At 35.1% G+C, this 22,041-nt stretch overlaps 1 protein-coding gene across 1 annotated transcript; it reads left to right on the forward strand.

Annotated features, from left to right (window-relative positions):
- Positions 1-878: 878 nt before the first annotated feature.
- Positions 879-20,998, forward strand: LOC135844839 (cytochrome P450 4C1-like). Its single transcript, XM_065363211.1, has 12 exons — positions 879-1,221; positions 1,306-1,409; positions 4,176-4,257; positions 4,580-4,768; positions 15,820-15,889; positions 15,976-16,102; positions 19,349-19,406; positions 19,522-19,628; positions 19,837-19,905; positions 19,993-20,164; positions 20,264-20,443; positions 20,577-20,998. Exons 1-12 carry the CDS (start codon positions 1,059-1,061, stop codon positions 20,780-20,782), a joined length of 1,527 nt encoding a protein of 508 aa, XP_065219283.1. The 5' UTR covers positions 879-1,058; the 3' UTR covers positions 20,783-20,998.
- Positions 20,999-22,041: the final 1,043 nt, after the last annotated feature.

The raw sequence follows: 22,041 nt of genomic DNA on the forward strand, positions 1-22,041 counted from the left end.
ACTGAAAGCGAATCAAATAGTCGGTTCATTTAACAGTCCAATCGTTCTAAAATCGCCGCACTCATTTCAGAAGCGTTTACCTAATGAACTTGATACATATTATAGTGACTTACAAAGTCGTTAGATATGTCTTAGTCGAACACTAAACGCATTGCCCATCTGCATTTAGACGATCCAAACTTGCAAATTACTAAAGCATTGCAGGATATTTTTTTTTAAAGGAAAATTTCGATTCTGAAAAAAACAGACCCGTGCGAAGTAAGGGCAAAAGCGTTCAAAGATTTGTGTATTGAAAAATAAAAAAATAATTAATTCTTTCTAAAGTAAGTACCTACTTACTGTTTTAGTGTTTTGAATTGAATTTTCATTTTTGACTATGCAATTTAATCCTGTATTTATATATCTTTCCTTTTCAAGAGAGGTGAAAACCATATTTTTTCATTCGTGCCTCATGAGAATTTTAGGAGTAGTAGGTACATAAGTAGATACCTATCTTTCAGAATTGTTCGAAAGCGGAAAAAATTTAAAATTGGTTCATCTTGAATTTTGGTCGTAAGATTAACCAGATGATACTTTACTCCGTCCAGCGATATTCAGGCTCAAGAATTTACACAGTACCTAGCTACCTTACATTACCTACTAATACGAGTACCTACTCGTACATTTCATTAAAGTGCATCAAATTAGACGAATATTCGTATAAAATAGCTATACCTACCTATAAATGTAGAGAATAAATTTTCAACTGCGAGGGCAAGTGAAGTTCAATTTGACGAAAAAATTATGAAGGTCAAGAAGAAAGCACACGATTGCCTTGACGTGAATCGTCAGTGATCAACAAACACCTGCGCACTTCCTCGTTTACATTGTCCTTTCAACTTTTATTTACTTACGAACTTTCTACGATTAGGTAGGTACTCCGAAGTAATCATTCAGTTCGTTCAGATGCCTTATCAAAACATTACTTACAATTAGGTACTTTTGTAAGTACATAGGTATAATTGTTAATTAGGTGAACGATTGATATCTTGTGAACAATTTCGTAAATACGTACAACAATGATGCTAATGTTGATTTCGAGCTTAATTTTCATCATAATGTTGATAAAAAATATCGATCAATTAAAAAATAAACAGTACTACAAATCCCTGGAGCAGTTTCCTTCGTTTCCAGCATATCCTTTGATTGGAAACTTGAACATGTTACTTGGTTCACTCACAGGTAATCTCTTGACATTTTTCTTCTCATACGTACCTACCTATATTTACCCACCTACTCATTGAATTGTTTCCGAATTTCTTTCAGATTTACTGAAATTTATGGAGAAAACAATGTCACTCGGTGATCGCCTGCTTTTTTGGTTAGGTCCTATGCCAATATTGTTTTTGAAAAAATACGACGATATCGCGGTCAGTTGTCATTATTTTATTTATTCCCAGTAGCCTATTTACTTTTTAAAAGGTTTCGCCTATTCAACGAGTAAAAAATTGTAAAATGATTCATGTCGGAAAAAGTTCTAGGGTTCAAAATTTGTTATCAAAAATATTAGGAGAAAAAGTCGATTTAATAATGGTCCGGCATATGACAATAGGAGTAATTGCACCCCCCCCTCCCCGATCCACCGGGACAACTTTTTTCTTAAAGGGGATATCCTAAGGAACATTTTATAGCAAATTTGTCAAAAAAATTTGGCCCTACTTACAAAATGGCGGCCATTTTGATTGACAGGTCAGCCGAAATCGCAGATTTTGCGTTTTAACATAGGACTTGCACCAACTTTTTCAAACTTTACAGAGGTAGATCGAAAGATCATGCAAAAATTTATCATCTGTCAAAATTTCAAGTGCTAAAGTGGGTTTTTCGATTTTTGGTGAATTTTTGAAAATCGAATTTACTTAGGCCAAAAATGAGGAAAAAAATCAAAATTTTACCAAATTAACCAAGAAAGCTGAAATTTGGGATATACCCTATTTTCGACATGCCAAATCGATTGAAAACGGTTTCAACCCGTTTTGAGCAGTTCTGGAGCCTCCAGCAGATTTGTTGTAAAGCTAAAATTTATTCTAAAAACCAATTTCAATACGCTACGAAGTACTGCAGGTGAATTTCAAGTCGCTTTGGAGCCTCCAGCGACGTTTTGAAAATTCCTGAAGCCTCCAGCAGATTTTTGAAACTTTAAATTTTCGCAAAATTTCATCAAATGGCGATGGAACGCTGAAATTTACTCTACACTCCAATTTTAACACCCTCTGAAGACGACTTCAGGTGGGTTCAAGTAATTTTAGGGCCTCCAGCGACTTTCTTTGAAAATTACTGGAGGCTCCAGCAGATTTTTGAAACTTGAAATTTACATTCGCAGGCTACATAGTGGTTTCAAAATATGATTTTGAAGCTTCCAGCTACTTTTATAGGAAATTTCAATTTTCCAAAAAAACGTCATACAACCTTTCAAAAAGTTGCTGGAGGCTCCAAAACGACTTGAAATTCACCAGCAGTCAACTTCGTAGCGTATTGAAATTAGTTTGCAGAATGAATTTTGACTCTTCATCTTAGTTTGATGAAATTTTGGGGAAATTTCAAGTTTCAAAAATCTACTGGAGGGTCCAGTAATTTTCAAAAAATCATTGGAGGCTCTAAAATGACTTGAAATTTACCAGAAGTCGTTTTCAGAGGGTGTTAAAATTGGATTGTAGAGTAAATTTCAGCTTTCCATCTCCATTTGAAGAAATTTTGTGAAAATTTAATGTTTCAAAAATCTGCTGGAGGCTCCACAACTGCTCAAAACGGGTTGAAACCGTTTCCAATCGATTCGGCATGTCGAAAATAGGGTATATCCCAAATTTCAGCTTTCTTGGTCAATTTGGTAAAATTTTGATTTTTTCCCTAATTTTTAGCCTAAATTCGATTTTCAAAAATTCACCAAAAATCGAAAAACGCACTTTAGCACTTGAAATTTTGACAGGTGATAAATTTTTGCATGATCTTTCGATCTACCTTTGTAAAGTTTGAAAAAGTTCGTGCAAGTCCTATGTTAAAAGTTAAAACGCAAAATCTGCGATTTTGGCTGACCTGTCAATCAAAATGGCCGCCATTTTGTAAGTAAGGCACACTTTTTTTTTGGGCAAGTTTGCTTTAAAATGTTCCTTAGGATGTCCCCTATAAGAAAACAGTTGTCCCGGAGGATCGGAGGGGGGAGGGGGTGCAAACTCCTATTGTCATATGCCGGACTATAAATTCAAAATAGGTACCTACATAGTTGTAGTTACTTTCCTAACTAAAAAAAAAAATGTATTTTTTTATGGGTCCGCAGCTAATAAAAAAGCAAACAATCGATAATAATTTATAATCTATTTTTTTACATTTCGACCAAAATTTTAGGACTCCATACCAACGTCTCATAGTTTTGGGAACCCATCACAAAAACTTCGTAGTTGAACGTATGCTTCCCAGATTTTCTTTTTAATTTTCAAATTATATCTCCAAAATCTGGTAAGTTTTTGAAAATTAAGCTTTCAAAATAAAGCTCAGCTTTGAAATAATGAGATTTTTGGCAAATATTTTCGAAACTACATTAAGCCTTACATTCAGTTACATCTAAAACACCTACACAAATTTTCTCCAAATTGAAGCAGTTCCTCTCAATTGCTGAACAATTTTTTTCTTTCTCTATGTGAGGAATTTCAGCAGAGATCTTCGTTTCAAGTTGAAAGTTGCCCATGAAAAATTTTACCTCCGAAGGCACCCCTGAAAGGAAGATTTGGGCCCTCGCAAACAGAAGCTATTCGTAAATTTTCAACCGCTCAGTAGAACCCTAAAAATCAGTTTGAGTGGCGATATTAGGAGCGAAAGAAACACAATTTTTTCAAAAATTTCCTCTCTTCGAGAGCCCAAATTTTACTTGCAGGGGCATCTTTAGGGCTAAAATTTTTTCTAGGTAACTTTTCAACTCAACATGATGAAGGTCTCTGTTGAATTTGGTCAACATCCGCCCACTTTTTTTTTCACGATCCGCCATAATTTACCTACATAGGTACAGGGCTCAATTTTTCATTAGTCCAGGTTGTTGTTCTCAAATCATCTCACAACACACGACAATTTTGTTTTGGCCGCTACTAAATTTCGCAACTGATTGAAAACCATCTTATCCTAATACGGAACTAATTCATTTTCCACAGACAGTTTTAAACCAAACTCAATATCGCGATTGGCCGGGATTTGGAAATCAATGGTTCGGAATTGGAATGGTAAATGCCAAATGTACGTAAGCAACACCAAGACTTGCGCTCAACTTTTTTTTTTCTTTGTATTATACAACAGTCGACTTGCAGAACAAAACATAAAAGATAAAACTTTTCTTTCGTCAATACCTACTTGAGGTATTAAATCACATTGATATCAAGCGTCTCAGTTAATTTTGCAGGATCAATTTACTTATGCCGATAATTCACACACTCTTAAACAAGTGTTTGTCAGTCTGAATTATTACACAAAGGCCAAAGCAGCCAATAATCATGATCAGAATTTAACTCCTCATCTGACATACGAGTATTTACAACCTACATCTTAATAATTATTACAGACGAAGAATGGAAAATATCAAGAAAAGTATTTACACCTGCTTTCACTACAGAAATGATGTCAAAATACTTCAATACTTTCGAAAAAAATTCATCAAGTCTTGTAGAAACGTTCAAACCAGCATCGCTTTCGGGCGAAATAATAAATGTTTGGGAAGATGTGATAAAGGTCAATATTGACACCATCACAGGTAAGCGCCAGATCAAATAAAACTTGAAACAATGTATCTATGCAAAAATTTCCGCATGAATATGCTATAGGTATGCTCAGTTGTATGTATTCAAAGATTTCCAAGTACCATCTTGTAAAAGAAATGATTTTTTCTAGACTAAAGATATATGGGGTCACAGTTGATATTACTTTTTCATACCAAATACACTTTTATATACTCACGTACCAGAATGCCCTCCCAACTTGAAAACAACCGTATTCTCAGCAAATTCCAATCTTTCACATGATTGAAATAATGAGACAGTGCATCCTCCTACAGTTCTCACACAATTGTTTTCATTTTCCACCAAAATGCAGTAAAAATGATAGTGTTTTGTCAATCATTTAATATTCAATTTTGTAGAGACAGATTGTGCTGTATTTTCAGTCGGGTAAGCGATAGAAATTCGTTCTGAGTCAACATACTAAATAGTTCAGTAGTAGGACCTCTAGCGGATTAATTCTCTTAGAACTTTGTGTTGAAAGAGAAATGCTAGAGAACCCAGTCATTTGGCAACTCCCAATGATATAGCATTGGTATGTCAGCTTTCCAGAGATAAGATAGGCTTGTACCTATTCTCATGTTTGCATAAATCTTGTTATCCAAACAAGTTGCTAAGTCCAGTCGTATTTCGAAATATGAACTGGTGAAGCAATGATCAAGGATCTATTTCGAAATAGATTGAGTTCCAGTTGCGCTGATTGAGTTTGTCGAATGCACTCGGGTGCTTAGTCATTACGTAAAACTTCAAGTTCACCCTAATTCAAAATCTCTTTCAAAAGAGTAACATAGATAGACCTTCCCATATCCGTTTATTGTTCCCCTTTCCCATGGTGATGTGCTTTAGCACTCCTCAAGGCATTTAAAATGCTATCTCTCTCACTTTATGTAATACTGTACAGGCCAGTATAATTAGCTTGAGTAAGTTACTACTCTGTACTTGATTTATGAACAATAAACGATGCAAAGTATAACGATGAAGACTTTTCTTATTTCATAACCCGGGAAAAAAAGTTTTATAGAATTTTATAAAAAATACCCACTTATTTTCTATACAAAATTTGTCTCTATCAAACTGTATACAATTGTATAAAATTTTATGCAGTTGTATGCAGTTGTATACAGTTTGATACCTAGAGACAAATTTTGTATAAAAAATAATTGGGTATTTTTTATAAAATTTTATATGTGGTTGCTATGAAGACAAATTTTAACATTGATTCAAAATTATTCATGAATTAATGCAAGATCATTTTGTGGATTGTGGGCTTCCAAAGCATCCACTTTTTATCAATAATTAAGTCCCACGCTTGTCACTTCACTACACATGACACTTTGAGTGGAATATAATTAGAAGAGACCAATAAAATCAATATATAGAGAATGATGCAGTACTTTATCTAAGAGTACTAATAACTATACCATTTCATTTGATATGTACAATTGTATCATTTTTGATAAACTTATATAAAAATGTATACAATATTGTCTATTTGATAAAATTACATAAATTTTGATAAAAAAAATTTTAAAACTAACACCATATTTCGCACCTCGGGAGTAATAAGGTGACATCTCAAAAAAGTGAAATTTTACAGGAGAGTGATTTTCCTTTTTTTAAAAACTTGATTCATTATTTTTATCAACTTATAATTAATTGTGAGGAATGAATAGCACCTCGTTTTAAAGATCTGGTATCCTACCTTCATTTAGCATAAGAACACTTTGAAAAATAAAATCTTAAAGAGAAAATATTTCAATGTTTGGAAAACATTTTGAGTTAGCACCTTTCATTAAAGTTGATGTGGAGGCGAAAAAAAGCGTCGAAAAAAAAATTCATGTTAACAAAGTTGTAGAGAATTAAATTTCCAATCGACATAATGTCGTTAGTTTTTTTCTAGAGTGCTTAGTTTTTGAGTTTTTCTCAAAAAACTAAAATTTCATTATATGTGCAAATTCATTTTTCTGAAAAGTGTTCAATTTAAAAAATTTTTCCATTTGGTACAAACACATAAAAAATGCACTCCTTGTGACTATTTCTAACTGACAAACATTCAAATCAATCAAAACTGTTTGTTAACACTTTGTAATGTACGAAATTTGCTCAAAAAAGGTGGAGTTTTTTGAGATTGTTAAGATCGATTCTGTCGAGATCTTACGAACTGCCGGATGGTGGAGAAATATGAGGTTTATTTCTCAACCATTAAAGTTATTCTGGCTGATCCGTTAAACCTCTGAACGGAGTCTCGATCCTGGGAGAAACGAGTAGTGTGTAGTAGGATCTATAGGGGCGCCCCGAAGGATCGCACCTACTTACACCCCTTCCCACACGTACGAGTTTCAATTCGATAAAAATTCATTGCTCACCCCTTCCCAGAGTGACAATTTTATGTTTCGTGCAATAATCGATTGAGTGAATTGTTTAATAACTTGTCGTGCACTACAAGTCAATTCGTTCATTAATTTGTCGCAATATTTTCTCATGTATAGTACAACCCAGAAACATAATTTCTTCTTTGCACCTATCACAAAGTCCTACCTTATTCGTCTCTAGCAAGCATAACACAGAAACTAAGTTTCTTCTTTATACATTGCCATAATATGAAATCACAAACTCTCATTCTCGAAATGTTTACCAACAATTGATGAACTCAAAAACATAGTCAAATAAAACGATTTTAATTCAAAGGAACAATACCTACATAGATATTTGTAATTTTTCGAGTTCAAGTACACTAATTATTAGCTTGAAATTACCATTACTATATTCTATACATCTGTAGTTTATTGATTAAAATTACGAACCATTTCTCTAAATAAAATTAAAATAATACGAATTAAAAGAAAAATGAAATACAAATTTCGATCAAGTCCTTCAACAGGAAATAAAAATCGTCCCTCATGTGATTGTTTATCCATTCTGTCCTTTTATTTACGACCTGTAACAGCCAATATATCGATCTTATTTACAGTACTGTTCATGCATTCGATTCTATCAAGTATTATGCTTATTGATTTTTCTCTAGGAGAAACCTCAGCATGGTTGTATCATTATTTTCGATCTCAAAATTTTAAAGTCGTTTTCATCCAGGGGTTTCGTTAAAAAAATCGGCCAGCTGTTCATTCTTTTTTGAGTTTACTTTCACTACTTTGAGAATATTTCTTCGGAAATATTCTTTCACTTTTAAATATTTTAATTCGATATGCTTAACCCTTCCTTTACTGGTTGAGTTTTTGCAAATGGACATCGCTGACGTACTATCTTCAAAGAGAGTGAGAGGGTAAGATATTGGCCCAATCACCTCCTCAAAGAGTCTAGCTAGAAACAGAATCTCATGAGCTACGTCACAGATAGCCATGTATTCTGCTTCAGCTGAGCTCTCAGCACGGCAGCGTTGTAATCTCGAGCACCAGCCTATAGGATTACCATACAGGCGAATGATATAGGCTGTAGTCGACTTACGTGTCCTTTGGTCTCCAGCATAGTCGGCATCTACATATGCGTCCAACGTGTTGACAGTAGTAGTTACATCGTTATTTTTAGAATACAATAAGCCTAAATTCTTAGAACCTCATAAGTATTCTAAAACACGTTTTAGTAGACTCCAGTGTATTTCCTGTGGGTCTGACTGAAACCTTGCAAGATAGTTTACAGAGAAAGCCATATCCGGCCTCGTATTGTTTGACAAATACAAAAGAGCGCCTATCGCCTGTTTATAAGAATAGGATGGCTGTTCCTCGTTCAAAACATCGTTTTTTGTTTTCTTCTGAGAAGAGATAGCAACCATCGGCGTGGTAGCAACCCTACACTCAGACATACCAAATGTACGTAAAAGAGAATTTGCATATTTTGACTGGTGAAGAAAGACAGAGTTACTGTTATCCCTCCAGTCAATTTCAAAGCCAAGAAACTTATTTGGTCTGCCTAATTCCTTCATTTCAAATCTATTTTTAAGGTTGGTAATAAAAGCCTGTATTTCAATCTCATCGTTGCCAGTGCATACTATATCATCAACATATAGCAGCACAATTGTAACCAATTTGCCTCGTATTTTTACGTAAATACAAGGGTCTCTCTCACTTCTAACAAAACCTAGTGATGCCATGAATTCGTCGAACTCCTTATTCCAGCATTTTGGTGCCGTAGGCATTCCATACAGTGCTTTATTTACTTTAAACACAAATCGTTTCGAGTCGCCAGTCATACCTTGTGGAATGTTGACATATTTGACTCGATCCATTTTACTTTGTAGAAAAGCATTCTTTATGTCAAATTGATACATATTCCAAGAGTGTTGCACAGCATAAGAAAACAACCATCGTATAGCAGTGGTAGAGGGAGTAGGAGAGGCAGTATCGGCTGAATCATACTTCTCCTTATCCCTGCACCCTACTGCGACTAAACGAGCCTTTGGTGTGCCGTTTTCTTTTACAGTGAAGACCCATTTAAGTGGAATCACATTCATTTGTTTTGTACGTTTAGTCAATTCAAGTACATTATGCCTTTTAAAAGCGTCAAGTTTGTTTTGTATAGGTGTGCCCCATTTGGCAACGTTGTCCTTTGAAATTGCTTCGTTATATGTAGCAGGTTTTTCTCTGCTAGCAAATAATAGCCATGGTTTTGAGAAACAATATTTAAGGTTTAGGTTGTTAGGTTGATTTTCTATGTTATCATTATTATACTCGTCATTTTCATCAATTTCATGAGTCTCAGGATCGGAGTCCAATTCCTGTGTAAGATCTGGAATATTAGGTACAACATCCGAAGTATGTGTTTCCAATTTACCAGAATCTTCCGAATTTTTCTCTTCAACCTGAGAACCAGGAATTGAATCGGAGTCATTTTGTACAGTATTTACTTGTATTGTCTTGCTTTCATCTATCTGAGAGGTATTAGTTGTATTTTCAGGTATGGACTCATCCACCACTGAAAATGTTCCTACATTTTTGTCAAGAAAGTCATTTTTATATAGTATTGTTTCGTCTACTTCTACACTGCAAACTTCTGAAGTTTTGTTAGTTTTTGGATCAAATACTGTACAACCAGTGTTTGTAAAACCAGCCAAATAATAAGTATTTGATCGCGAAGTAAATTTCTTTCCTTTTGGTATAATTTCATTCAAAGTATATACCCTAGAGCCAAAAATTTTTATATTTGATACATCAGGTATTGATTCGAAAAATTTTTCATAAGGTGTTATCATGTCCAATGCAGAATGTGGGGTTCGATTATAAATATAGCAGGCGGCATGTACAGCCAATCCCCACATTCCAACAGGAAATCCAGATTCAAAGAGCAGAGCACGAGCTCTCTCTTGAATGGTCCTATTAATTCGTTCAGCTAACCCATTGTGCTCATGGCAATAAGGTTCTGATTCGTCAGTAATAATTCCATATTTTGTTAAAATGGCCCTCACTTCACTTCCAGTAAATTCGGTGCCATTGTCACATCGCAAAATTTTGAATTGTCCAGCACCAGGGAACTGAGCCTGAAGATAACGAAAAGCTTCATTCAAGCATTCAGCTATTTCTGAGCCAGATTTCGATTTTGTTAGAAAAACTTGTAAATATCGTGTATAGTCGTCAGTAACACACATAATGTAAACATTTTTCTTCACAAAGGTAGGGGGATTAATAGGACCCATCAGATCTACGTGAATACACTCACAAGGTCTGGTGGCCCTATCCCTATCTTTGTCAAATGTTTTCTTATGTTGTTTTGATTTCATACAAATTTCACAAGGATTTGTTTTCTCACAAATTAGTTTATCAACCCCTAATGCTACATTTTTGAAACTGTTGACTGCAGAAGCGGATATATGTCCCATTCGCCTGTGCCATAATGCCCCTTCCTGCTTCAACAGTTCCAACTGTTTAGGTGTTAATTTTCGTTTCAAATTTCGAGTTTTATTTCGCTTTGTAATTTTACTCAATTTTATTGGTAAAGTTACAGTCGATTTTGATTCGTTATCATTTTTAGATTCGATTGGGCTGTCAATAAGTTCAGCTCTTAGCCTATAAAGACCATTCGATTGTTCAATTTTGGCGATTTTTATACCTGTTTTTCGATCTAATATATGCCCTGTTCGAGGATACAAAACAAATACAGATTTGAACTGAATGTTGAAAGTAGATACGCTAATAATATTTTCGTCAATTTTAGGTACATATTGAACATTCTTAATCATTAAAGCTGTTTTAGTTTTTCCAAAAATCACTGATAAAAATAGACAACCTTCACCAAGTGAGTATAGAGGTGCATCTTTATTAGCAGTAGTCACCACTTGAGGTTTCTCAAATAGAGTAAAATTATTCAGTAAATTTTGATCATCAATCATGTGATGACTCGCACCAGAGTCGACTAAAAATAATACAGTTTTATTAAAATCATTACCTTTAGGACAATCAGCTCGAACATGACCATATTCACGACATCCATAGCAGGCTTTTCCCGGATTTGGGCAGTCTTTCTCTTTATGGAAATACTCCCCGCATTTCGTGCAAAGTATTTTCAATTTCTCCTCTTTGGACATAGTCTTGAGTTGTTCAACTTGTTGAGGTGTATACTTAGGTTTGGAAATTTTCACTTTTGGCTCGTCGGATTTTTCAGTGGAGTCAATTGGACGTTTTCGTTGATTTTTACCAGAGGCAGAGGAGGCGGAAGAGGAAGACTCGTTGCGCTTATCATTTTCTGGCTTTTTAGAATCAAAGGGTTTTTTATCAGAGAATTTCTTATTTTTGTCATTTTCAGCAATCCTCAAAAATCGTTCCTTGATGAATTCTAATGTTTGATTTTCATCAGGCAGATTGGTGATCGTAGAGAAAAACGTCGAATAAGGGCTTCGATGATCATAGATCCCCTCTATTTTTTGAAGAAAAATTGTGGTTATATATTCGTCGGAGAATACTGTTCCCAAATTTTGATACTCATTAATCATCTGTTCAAAGTCAGCCATAAATCGGTCTGGGTCAAAATTACGACGAAAACGCAGCCTTACAAATCGATTATGGAGATCCACCATATCTTGGACTCTCCCAGATCCATAATTTTGTGATATGTACCTATACATATCGTAAGCAGTAGTCAAATCTTGGAGTCTGGCTGCAATAGTCTTAGAAACGGCCAGGGTAATATACTGCATAGTTTGTGCATCTAGTATATTTCTCTTGACTTGAGAGAGCTCTACTTCTGATCCTTTTGGAGAATTAATAAAAGGGTATAGATTTAGAGCACGTAAGTCTAACTCCACCATATTTCGCCAGGCTCTAAAATTTCTGTGCCCAATGAGTTTTTCGTGATCACCCATAGATCGAAGCTGGAAAGGTGGCGTAATATATGCCCTATCTGCTGCCATAAGTTGCTGTTGGTCCGAAAATAACGAATTATTACTAGCAGCTAGTATCGCCTGTACCTGCATTTGCACCTGTTGCTGTATCAGTAACTGAACTTCTGGTGTCATCTCGGGTGAGCCGCCGCCTTCAGCATCAGCACTATTTTTATCCGATCGCGTACGCATTTTAACCGATAAATTCCGAAAAATTTTACTCAAAAAAAATGTATATCAATGTACAGAAAAAAAAATACTCGAAAATCAGAAAAATAGGTACTTTCACTTTCGCGAAACGCACAATACCACCAATAAATGTAGGTAAAAATCGTTTTTTTTTTTTTTAATATCAACACCAGCAAAAAAAATCGAGAAAGATACAAAAAAAACATACACAAAATTCGAACAAAAAAAATCACGAATATAAGTTAATGGTTGATGTTAAGATCGATTCTGTCGAGATCTTACGAACTGCCGGATGGTGGAGAAATATGAGGTTTATTTCTCAACCATTAAAGTTATTCTGGCTGATCCGTTAAACCTCTGAACGGAGTCTCGATCCTGGGAGAAACGAGTAGTGTGTAGTAGGATCTATAGGGGCGCCCCGAAGGATCGCACCTACTTACAGAGATGTCACCTTATAACTCCGAACAACTTGCAATGTTGTTGGGATTTTGAGTTAGGCCATTTGGGTTTTTTACATGATCTAGATAATGTACCCAACTCAAAGTGTTATTTTTGGTTGAGGGGGGTCATACAAACCCCAAAAATGCAAAAACATCAAAATCAATTTTTTTTGAGATGTCACCTTATTACTCCCGAGGTGCGATTTGATCACTTTTATCAAATTTTATACAGCTAAATCAAATTCTATACAAATGTATACAGTTTTAAACAATTTTATAAGCGTTTATACAATTAATGCAAAATATCCATTCTACTGAAAAAAATTTTATCCAATTTTATCAAAGTAATTACTCTTCTTTTTATCAAAATCTATATGAATGTATAAAACTGTATACAATTATATGCATTTGATACACCTTTATAAAAAGCTAATTCAATTTTGATGAAATTCTATAAACTTTTATGCAATTTTATCAAAGCAATTATTTTTCTTTTTATGAAAATGTATAGGAATGTATAAAACTGCATACAATTGTATCATATTTGATACACCTTTATAAAAAGCTATTTCAATTTTGATGAAATTCTATAAAATTTTATGCAATTTTTATAGAACTCTATACAAGTTTATGCAATTTTTATAGAATTCTACACAAGCAGGGGTGCGGTGATGGGGTATTCTTGACGAGCGATTCGTCGTTGACGATTTAGGGGGGGCCGATTTTTTTTTAAATTATACCTATTGTTTTGCTAAAAAATGTAGTTCTCAGAACTTTCAACTCAAAATTAGTGGATATATTAATACTTGAGGCAAAAATGTTAAACCGCCCCCAATCAAATTGAGGCCCCCCCCAATCAAAATAGCCCTCTTCCACCCCACACTCAACTATTTTTTATATCACTCTGCTGCTTTAAAAAACTTCAACTTCTTAACTTGGAACTTTTCCTTAAAATTATTCAATTTATTTGATGTTTGTGCCAAAAGTGTAAGGCCCCCCTAATCTGAATGAGCCCCCCAATTCAGAATAGACCCCCCTCCACTCAATTTTTTTACGTTTTTTTAAATCTCGAATGTCATTACTTTTCATACAAGTCAAAACCAAAAGTAAAAAAATTGACAAAAAAGTAAACACGTATGCAGAAGTATTCATGTAATTATTTTTTTAACAAGATATGCGAATAAGCCTCAGATTTCAAAATGAGACTCCATTCATCTGAACGGACCCCCCCTCCATTTTTTGAATTATGCAGCTTCTCTTTTGTAAAAAAAAAACACGACAACTTCAAAACTTGGAACTTTTCCTTGAAACTATTGGATTTAGGTACTTGGTATTTGTGCCAAAATTGTAAGCCCCCCATTGGAATAGAACCCCCTTCTCAATTTTTTTACATACTTAAGACATGAATTTTTTTCGATCTCAAAATTTTATTGGGTACTTTTCATACAAATCAAAGATCAGAATAATTATGAAAATTTAATAAGTACACAGAAGTATATAATTTTTTTTGACAAGATACGCGAATAAGCCTTAGATTTAAATTGCCAGCTGTTTTATCATTTCTTGGTTAGAAATCCTCATCGCTTTTCAAACACAAAATCACCATGCAAAGAGAGCCAATTATCGAGCATGGTAGATCCCAGTTGGCTTTTGATGATATTTTCAGTGGCGTAGCCAAGGGGTGGCGAAGGAGGCCATCAAGCCCCCCCCCCCGCGAAAATTTAAAATGAAACATGAAAAAAATGGACGTTTTTTCGTATTTGGGACCCATTTTTTCGAAAAATTTTCGCTCTCGCTTCGCTCGAGCAATAAATTTACCATTCTTTTCATAAAATCATCATGTGTCACAAAAAATTTTCAGAAAAGTCACTATAATTTCGATTTTTCATCCCTAAAAATTTGGTTTTGCACTTTCATTTTCTGTTGCGGGGGGGGGGGGGTGGTCTGTAGATGGGGGGCGCTCGTCGTAGACGTAGGGGGTTCACCGCACCCCTGTACACAAGTTTATAAAACTTTTTTTCCTGGGAAGGTAAATGTCTGTGTTGTATATTTTGTAAATAATACAATCAGTGCCTGAAAAGTAGGTAACGAGGTGGTAAGTCACCAGGTACCCACAAAGCCCATAGGCACTAGGTACTGCTAGGCCTAAGTAGGTAGCTAGCATCTGTGACCAGGGGCGCATTATCCAGTAGGCACTAGAAGCAGTCGCTTAGGGCGCGACATTTCCAGGGGCGGCAAATTTTTCGAGGTACAAATAAAAAATTTTTTTAAATAAAAAATTTGTTACACATTCGTGCCATCCTGTTGAACATATTGCCAGACAGGATTCTGATAGACTTAATAAAATTGAAGAAAAAGCCAAGAGATTGATTGACATTTTACAAAAACGATATTGACGATTTTGAAATACCATTTAAAACAATTAAGGTACAACTTGAAAAAATTTCTCTCACATCACTTTATGATTTGATTTTAATGCACAAAGACTTGTATCCGAATACTGAAATAATTCTGCGTATATTTTTATCAACATCTGCTACAAATTGTAGTGCAGAAAGATCGTTTTCAGCAATGAAACGAATAAACAGTCCTTTCAGATGTAGAATGAATGAGGACAGACTGAACCATTTAACTATGCTACATTTAAACGCGGATTTGACAATGCTGTTAAATATCGAAGATATCATCAACGATTTCTCAAAACAAAAATCTCAAAAAAAAATGTTCTAATTTTTTGTTTATTTTGTGTTTTTTATTTTGCTCATCTTTAACGTTGTTGTTTTATGTTCTAATTTAGTGGATAGGCTAATATAAGCACAGGAATTTTCAACTTTTTTAAAAATAAAAGTTCTTATCCTAGTTTTGTTTTCAGCGAGGGGAATAAGACACCCATCCCCCCCACCCTAATCCCACAATTATGACAGAAAGGGCGGCTTTTTTAATCAGCTTTGAGCGGCTAAATACGTAATGCGCCTCTGTCTGTGACAAGTACTGCACTTCGAGATGTGCTAAACACATTGAGATGTGCAGAAAATTCTATCTCCACAATTTATTGAAATTCACATTTTCATTTCAGAAAACACAGTTGGTGTAGCAATAGAGGGAATGGGACAAGAAGGAAAATACTTCAGTAACGCGTTGCATGAGTAAGATTTGAGATTTGTAGAACCTACCTCCACCTATTTACTCGTAGTTAATTTCATCCGTTAAAATTCCGCAATACGAATTCCAGAGGAATGAAAATGTTAGCAAAACAAGCGATGTTACCTTGGTTACAAATACGTTTAATATACAATGCATACCTCAAATTAACAGGAAGATCAAAACTTATAGATCAGTTCCATGCTTTGCCTACAAAGGTAGTATTACATTTAATCCAAACAGTAAACACATTAATGTAAGTGCAAAGAGTGCAAGGAAACAAGTGTCAAATAATAAGTGAACGAAACAAAGCATGTGTGGTACCTACATTATGCTTACGAGAGAGATATCCCAATTGGCAGAATTTTTTCTTAAATAAACAAATCAATGTAACTTAAATCCAAGTGGATAGGAGTACGTACAATATTCAATTTTTGGTGATTTTCTGAAAATAAAATTTGGACAAAAACTAGAAAAAATCAAAATTCTGCCAAATTTTTGTGCCAGAAACATTGAGGGCTGTTGAACTACTTGCACCCTTGCTTCGCTCCTCTGCATTGTCTGCATTTTACCCCACTCGGGTTTCGCCCAACTCTCTTCTTCCTCCTGCAAAAAGTATGGTAACAAACCTGTCTTGACCCTCAAACAGGTCAAATGGGGTTGGAAGGTTGAAACCGGCAAAAGGGCCTTCGGTTACATCCTCCTATTGTACTGTGAAAATTTGAACCCTCTAGGTCAATTTGGAGGTGCTGCTGTGGGCTTTCCTAAACGTTGAAAAACACATTTGACCCTGGAAAGGGGTCAAATAGGGTTGGTTGGACGGTTGAAACATGCAAAAGGCACTTCGGATACACCCTCTCATTGTACTGTGAAAATTTAGACCCTCTTGGTCAATTTGGAGGGGCTACAGGCTATCTGAAAAATTAGAAAACGCGTAAAATAGCAAAAAAATCCACTGTTTTGACCCTGGAGAGAGGTCAAATAGGGTTGGAAGGTTGAAACCTGTAATAATCACTCATGGGGCACCCCCCCCCCCATTGTATGCTGAAAATGTGGGCCTTCTAGATAAATTTTAGAGGTGAGGGGGGTTAAAAAATGGGGTCAAATGTGGTTTTTCTCACCTTAAACAGGGTGGGGATGACCTAGGAAGCTGAAATTTGGATATGTTGATCACAATAGAGGTACTGACCAATGGTATGATTTTGGACCCTTTTCATTAATTTGGGGTCATATTAAGTTTTGGTGAAACTTCTATTTATGTAAATATATACCTGCTTAAATAAATAAATAAATAAATAAATATATATATAAAAACTGACACACCCGGAATCGTCTAGTTTGAGCTCAAAACGTCGAGAACTATCAAAATTTTTGACCCCGCACCTAGCTTTTTATCCAAAGTTGGGCCTACCCATCAGTTTTTACAAAAATTTGGCTAAAAACGAATTACCTTATCACGCTAGAAGTGGGTACAAATATAAGTTGTACAACTATACGGCTCGACCATGGCCTCCCCTGGGGGCGCATCCATGGTCCATTATATTAACAGGCGATGCGGAACCAGCTAACTAGTATTTACCGAAACCAAGTGAGGATTTTCTGCAAGAAATCTCTACCCCTAAAGAGTGGTGGTATAGGCGCAATTGCTATGTACAAGTACAAAGCTCGTAAATAATAAAATTTACGTTTCTTAAACCCTATCTGTGGTCATAAATGTCATCATGACGCGAGCCGCGAGATCATTAATTAACTGACCTACGTCACAGAGGGTGGATCTCCCTGCATACGTCGCTACACAGAGATCTTGTAAATCTGCGCATTCCATCGTCCTTGACTCGATAATTTCACAGGTTACTAATATTTTCAATATAGGGGTTCATAAAATAAGCACTACTTTCGGCAGTGGGGCCAATAAAAGTCCAAATCAATTTTAGATCGTATAAGTAATATAACTCAATCTGAGAATGTTGAAATTTGAGAGTAAAGTAAATTATTAAAAAACTATGATAATTTGATCAATACTGATTTCACAGTTGAAAAGGCCGAAAAGGGCATTAAATTTTGAACTTTTTGAGTATTTTGAAATTTTCAAAATTTAAAAGTTGAACTTTCAATTTGAAAGTTCAAATTTCAAAATGGCGCTGTAAGTGGGAGCTACCATTTAAAATTTTGAAAAAATTTCCATAGATGTACATTTTGATACTTTTTTGAAATATTTAGGTTTCAAGATGGAACTCTTGACGGTGGGGGAGCACCCCCACCCCCCAATTTTGGGTGAAACTTTCAAAAGAAAATCTGGGACATGTGATACATCGAATTGTATGTTTTCGGCAACGCTGAACACAAATATGACGTCAGATTTTTTATTAGACCCCATCTACGGCCCCCAGCACCTCCTCTTAGGGGGTAAAAGTTCAAAAAAGCGTTTTGTTCGTGTGACACATGGAATAGTATGTTTTTGGTGACGCTGAACACGAATATGACGTCAGATTTGTGATTGGACCCGTCTGGCCCCCAACACCTCTCCAATGGGGTGACCCCCCCCAAAAATGATTACATTCGTGTGACACATGCAATAGTATGTTTTCGATATCGCTGAACACGAATATTGCCTTAGTTTTTCGAATCGACTTCACCCGTGGCCCCCAGAACCTCCCCCAATAGGTAAACGTTCAAAAAAAATTGTTGGGGGCCAAGGATGGGATACAATCACAAATCTGACGTCATATTCGTGTTCATATAGCCTCACCAAAAACATTCTATTCCATGTGTCACACGAACAAAACGCTTTTTTGAACTTTTACCCACTAGAGGAGGTGCTGGGGGCCGTGGATGGGGTCCAATAAAAAATCTGACGTCATATTCGTGTTTAGCGTTGCCGAAAACATACAATTCGATACATCGCATCACATGCCCCAGATTTTCTTTCGAAAGTTTCACCCAAAATTGGTGGTGGGGGGTGCTCCCCCTCCGTCAAGAGTTCCATCTCGAAACCTAAATATTTCAAAAAAGTATCAAAATGTACATCTATGGAAATTTTTTCAAAATTTTAAATGGTAGCTCCCACTTACAGCGCCATTTTGAAATTTGAACTTTCAAATTGAAAGTTCAACTTTTAAATTTTGAAAATTTCAAAATACTTAAAAAGTTCAAAATTCAATGCCCTTTTCAACTGTGAAATCAGTTTTGATCAAAGTATCATAGTTTTGGAGGAATGGGCTGCTGAAGTTGAGTACCTCGAGACAATGTGAAAATAATGGAAACCCTCCCACCCGCCCCCTGAGGGGGCTAGGACCAAACTGATTGCGGCTTTCTTACTTACTGGGTGGGTAGATATTGTAAAAAAAATTTGAGCAAAATCGAAGGACATGGTCCAAAAACGTTGGTTGAGTTGACATGGAATGACCTGGAGTTCAGATACCTACCTCGTTGAATGTTTCAAATATTTTTCGTTGACTTTTCAGATTCTGAAAGATAAACTCAACGAGTACAAGATTGCGCAAAATTCGTCATTGGAAGATGGTGCGATACAAGCAACTACATACATATTACCTACTACTGTACACTCATAACCTAAAATGTCAACATAAGCATAACCAACTAAGTATGTAATACCTTTATTCGTATTTCTTTGCAGTTCCATCATCTAAAGCAATAATCGACCAACTTATCAAAGGAGGCTTATTGGAATCTTCGTTCACAGAAATTCGAATGAGAGATGAACTAACACACATAATCATGACAGTGAGTACAGTTTTTTAAAATGAATAATAAATTTTCGCGAAATTAAACTATGTAAATCCAAGACAGCTTTTAGCCTTATATAGGTTCCTTGGGAAAAATAGGTTAGCGTTTTCTCTTACAATGATTTATCAAGAAGAGTCGACTGATCCCAGTCTACGATTACACCAATCCGATTTTACTCATCCCGCTAGTTTTCTACAATTTTCAGGCAATCGAAACCACAGCATTAAATCTATGTTTTTTGATGTTGATGCTGGCCATTCATCAAGACGTTCAGGTAACCAAAATTGATGCATCCATGACTTAGTATTACACCTGTCTTTGGTCTATTCATACTTCTTTGATTGTATCTGTGTCCATGAAGCAAAAAGTTTACGAAGAAATCGAAGAGATTTTTAAAGATAACGACACTCTCACCGCAGATCATCTTTTTAATGGACTCAAGTATACGGAGCAATGCATCAAAGAAACATCCAGAAGATTTACTCATGCTATAATTACTACCAGACGCAATCACAAAGAATGTATATTAAAAGGTGAGATTGCTTTCGGTTAATTTCCCCTTAACATATTAGGCATTTAACATACCTACCTACATATATGTTGATACCTAAATTTATTTATTCATTTTTTAGATAACATGATCATTCCAGCCAACACGTTAATTCTTGCAGTTTTACATTTAGCCAATCAAGACCCAGATTTGTATAAAAATCCGCAAAAATGGGATCCGGAGCACTTTAGCGAACAAGCGATAAAAAATCGACCAAAAAATAGCTTCATGAGTTTTGGACACGGGCCAAGATCTTGTATAGGTATGAGAATTTGCAGTAATGTATAGCTTTTCAGGTTCATGGACTCTTTCAGATTTCTAGCATTTAGCAGGAACCACATTCAGACCTACTTGTATAATGTGTTCTAAATTAATATATTTTTTTTTATTTGTAGGAATCAGATACGCGATGCTTTCGGTCAAAACAAGTATTGTGTACCTGCTACGTGATTATCATTTGACAACTAATATAAAAGAAGTGACCAATGAGGATTTGACAACCGATTTGAGCATAAGAAGAAAACTTGGTTACCTTATTAAATTTTTGAGAAGAAAGCAGATCGAAAATGATAATACGATGGGCTACGAAATTACATATTGAAGCGCCACATTTGCTTAAAATAATCATATTGAATACATATGTACGAGTACCTATGTATGTACATATTTAGATGTAATATAGGTACCTCTACTACCTAGGTAATTCTATTGCCACTTTTTCATTTTTTATTTTTATATTTTTGTTGTTGTCAAATTGTTCGTTATTGAAAGATTTTGAATTGAGTATAGAAGATAGTAAAATGGCTTACTTAAGAGACTAATTATTCAATACACAACATACAATTTTTCATCGTGCTGGTTGCGTGTTGATCCACTTCTAGCAAATTTGATGAAATGGAATTCAATTTTTTTTGAAAATGGCCAAAAAAGAAAATCACTCGCATTTATGTTTTTTTCCTGCAAAATTTTACTTAACCCAGGTAAGTACCTAAATTGATGGCTCGCGTGATAATTTTTCATTTTTTTCAATTATGATGAAATTTTGAACATTTTGATCTCAAAATCTTTTAAAAGAGATCAAAACGGAAAATCATTGACATTTTTGTTTTTCACGCAAAATTTTAACGTGTTTTGATAGGTCATATGTCTTCAATTTTTTTCTGAGCGCGTAAAAAAATTGATCAATTATTTGTCCTTTTCATGTACTGTATAATTTTCTTCGCTATAAAAAGATGTCAGTACTCTACTTGAATTTAGAGCTGGAAAAACGTGATATTTGATACGTCACGTATAATATTATATGTAGACAAAATTTTACATTTCTTTCTCTGTACAGGCCTTCACCTACTTTCATAAAAAAAAAATCGAATTGAATGCTGATGAGGTTTGCGCGTGCCTACAGTATCCGCTTATTTGGCGTAGAAGTAGGTAATCTATTACTATGGAAATTTTGTTCAAATTCAAGTTCAAAAGGTTCTCAAGCTGCCCGCGCAATGACGTTACAACAACTTTGAAGTTCAATTACCTACAGCTTTTTGGAGTGACACGAATGTATGGGCAAAATTTCAGTGAATATGCATCGATTGAGTTCGAATTTGTTATATGTCATTTTCTCATGAAGTGGCACCAAACTGAAAAAAAATCCCACAAAGTGCATATAAATAAGGGCCACCTCAGTTACTTAATACTCCTTCCTTTTTTTCAAAGTGCATCAAATTAGACAAATATTCGTAGGTAAAAAATAGTGTTATAAATTTAAGGAATAATTAAATTTTCAACTCCCTGGACGAGCGAAGTACCTATCAAGGTTGAGAAGAAAGCACATAGGTAAAATGGCCTTCGCACTTCTTCTTTTTCATG

This window comes from Planococcus citri, chromosome 1 (assembly GCF_950023065.1).
Source record: "Planococcus citri chromosome 1, ihPlaCitr1.1, whole genome shotgun sequence".
In the NCBI taxonomy this organism is placed as follows: Eukaryota; Metazoa; Arthropoda; class Insecta; order Hemiptera; family Pseudococcidae; genus Planococcus; species Planococcus citri.

What these genes read in the sequence shown, in the direction of transcription:
- LOC135844839 (XM_065363211.1), top strand. Translation starts at nt 1,059, where the DNA reads ATGATGCTAATGTTGATTTCGAGCTTAATTTTCATCATAATGTTGATA. An exon ending in CAATATTGACACCATCACAG is followed by an intron (nt 4,769 to 15,819) that starts GTAAGCGCCAGA and finishes TTTTCATTTCAG; the next exon opens with AAAACACAGTTGGTGTAGCA. An exon ending in CCATTCATCAAGACGTTCAG is followed by an intron (nt 19,906 to 19,992) that starts GTAACCAAAATT and finishes GTGTCCATGAAG; the next exon opens with CAAAAAGTTTACGAAGAAAT.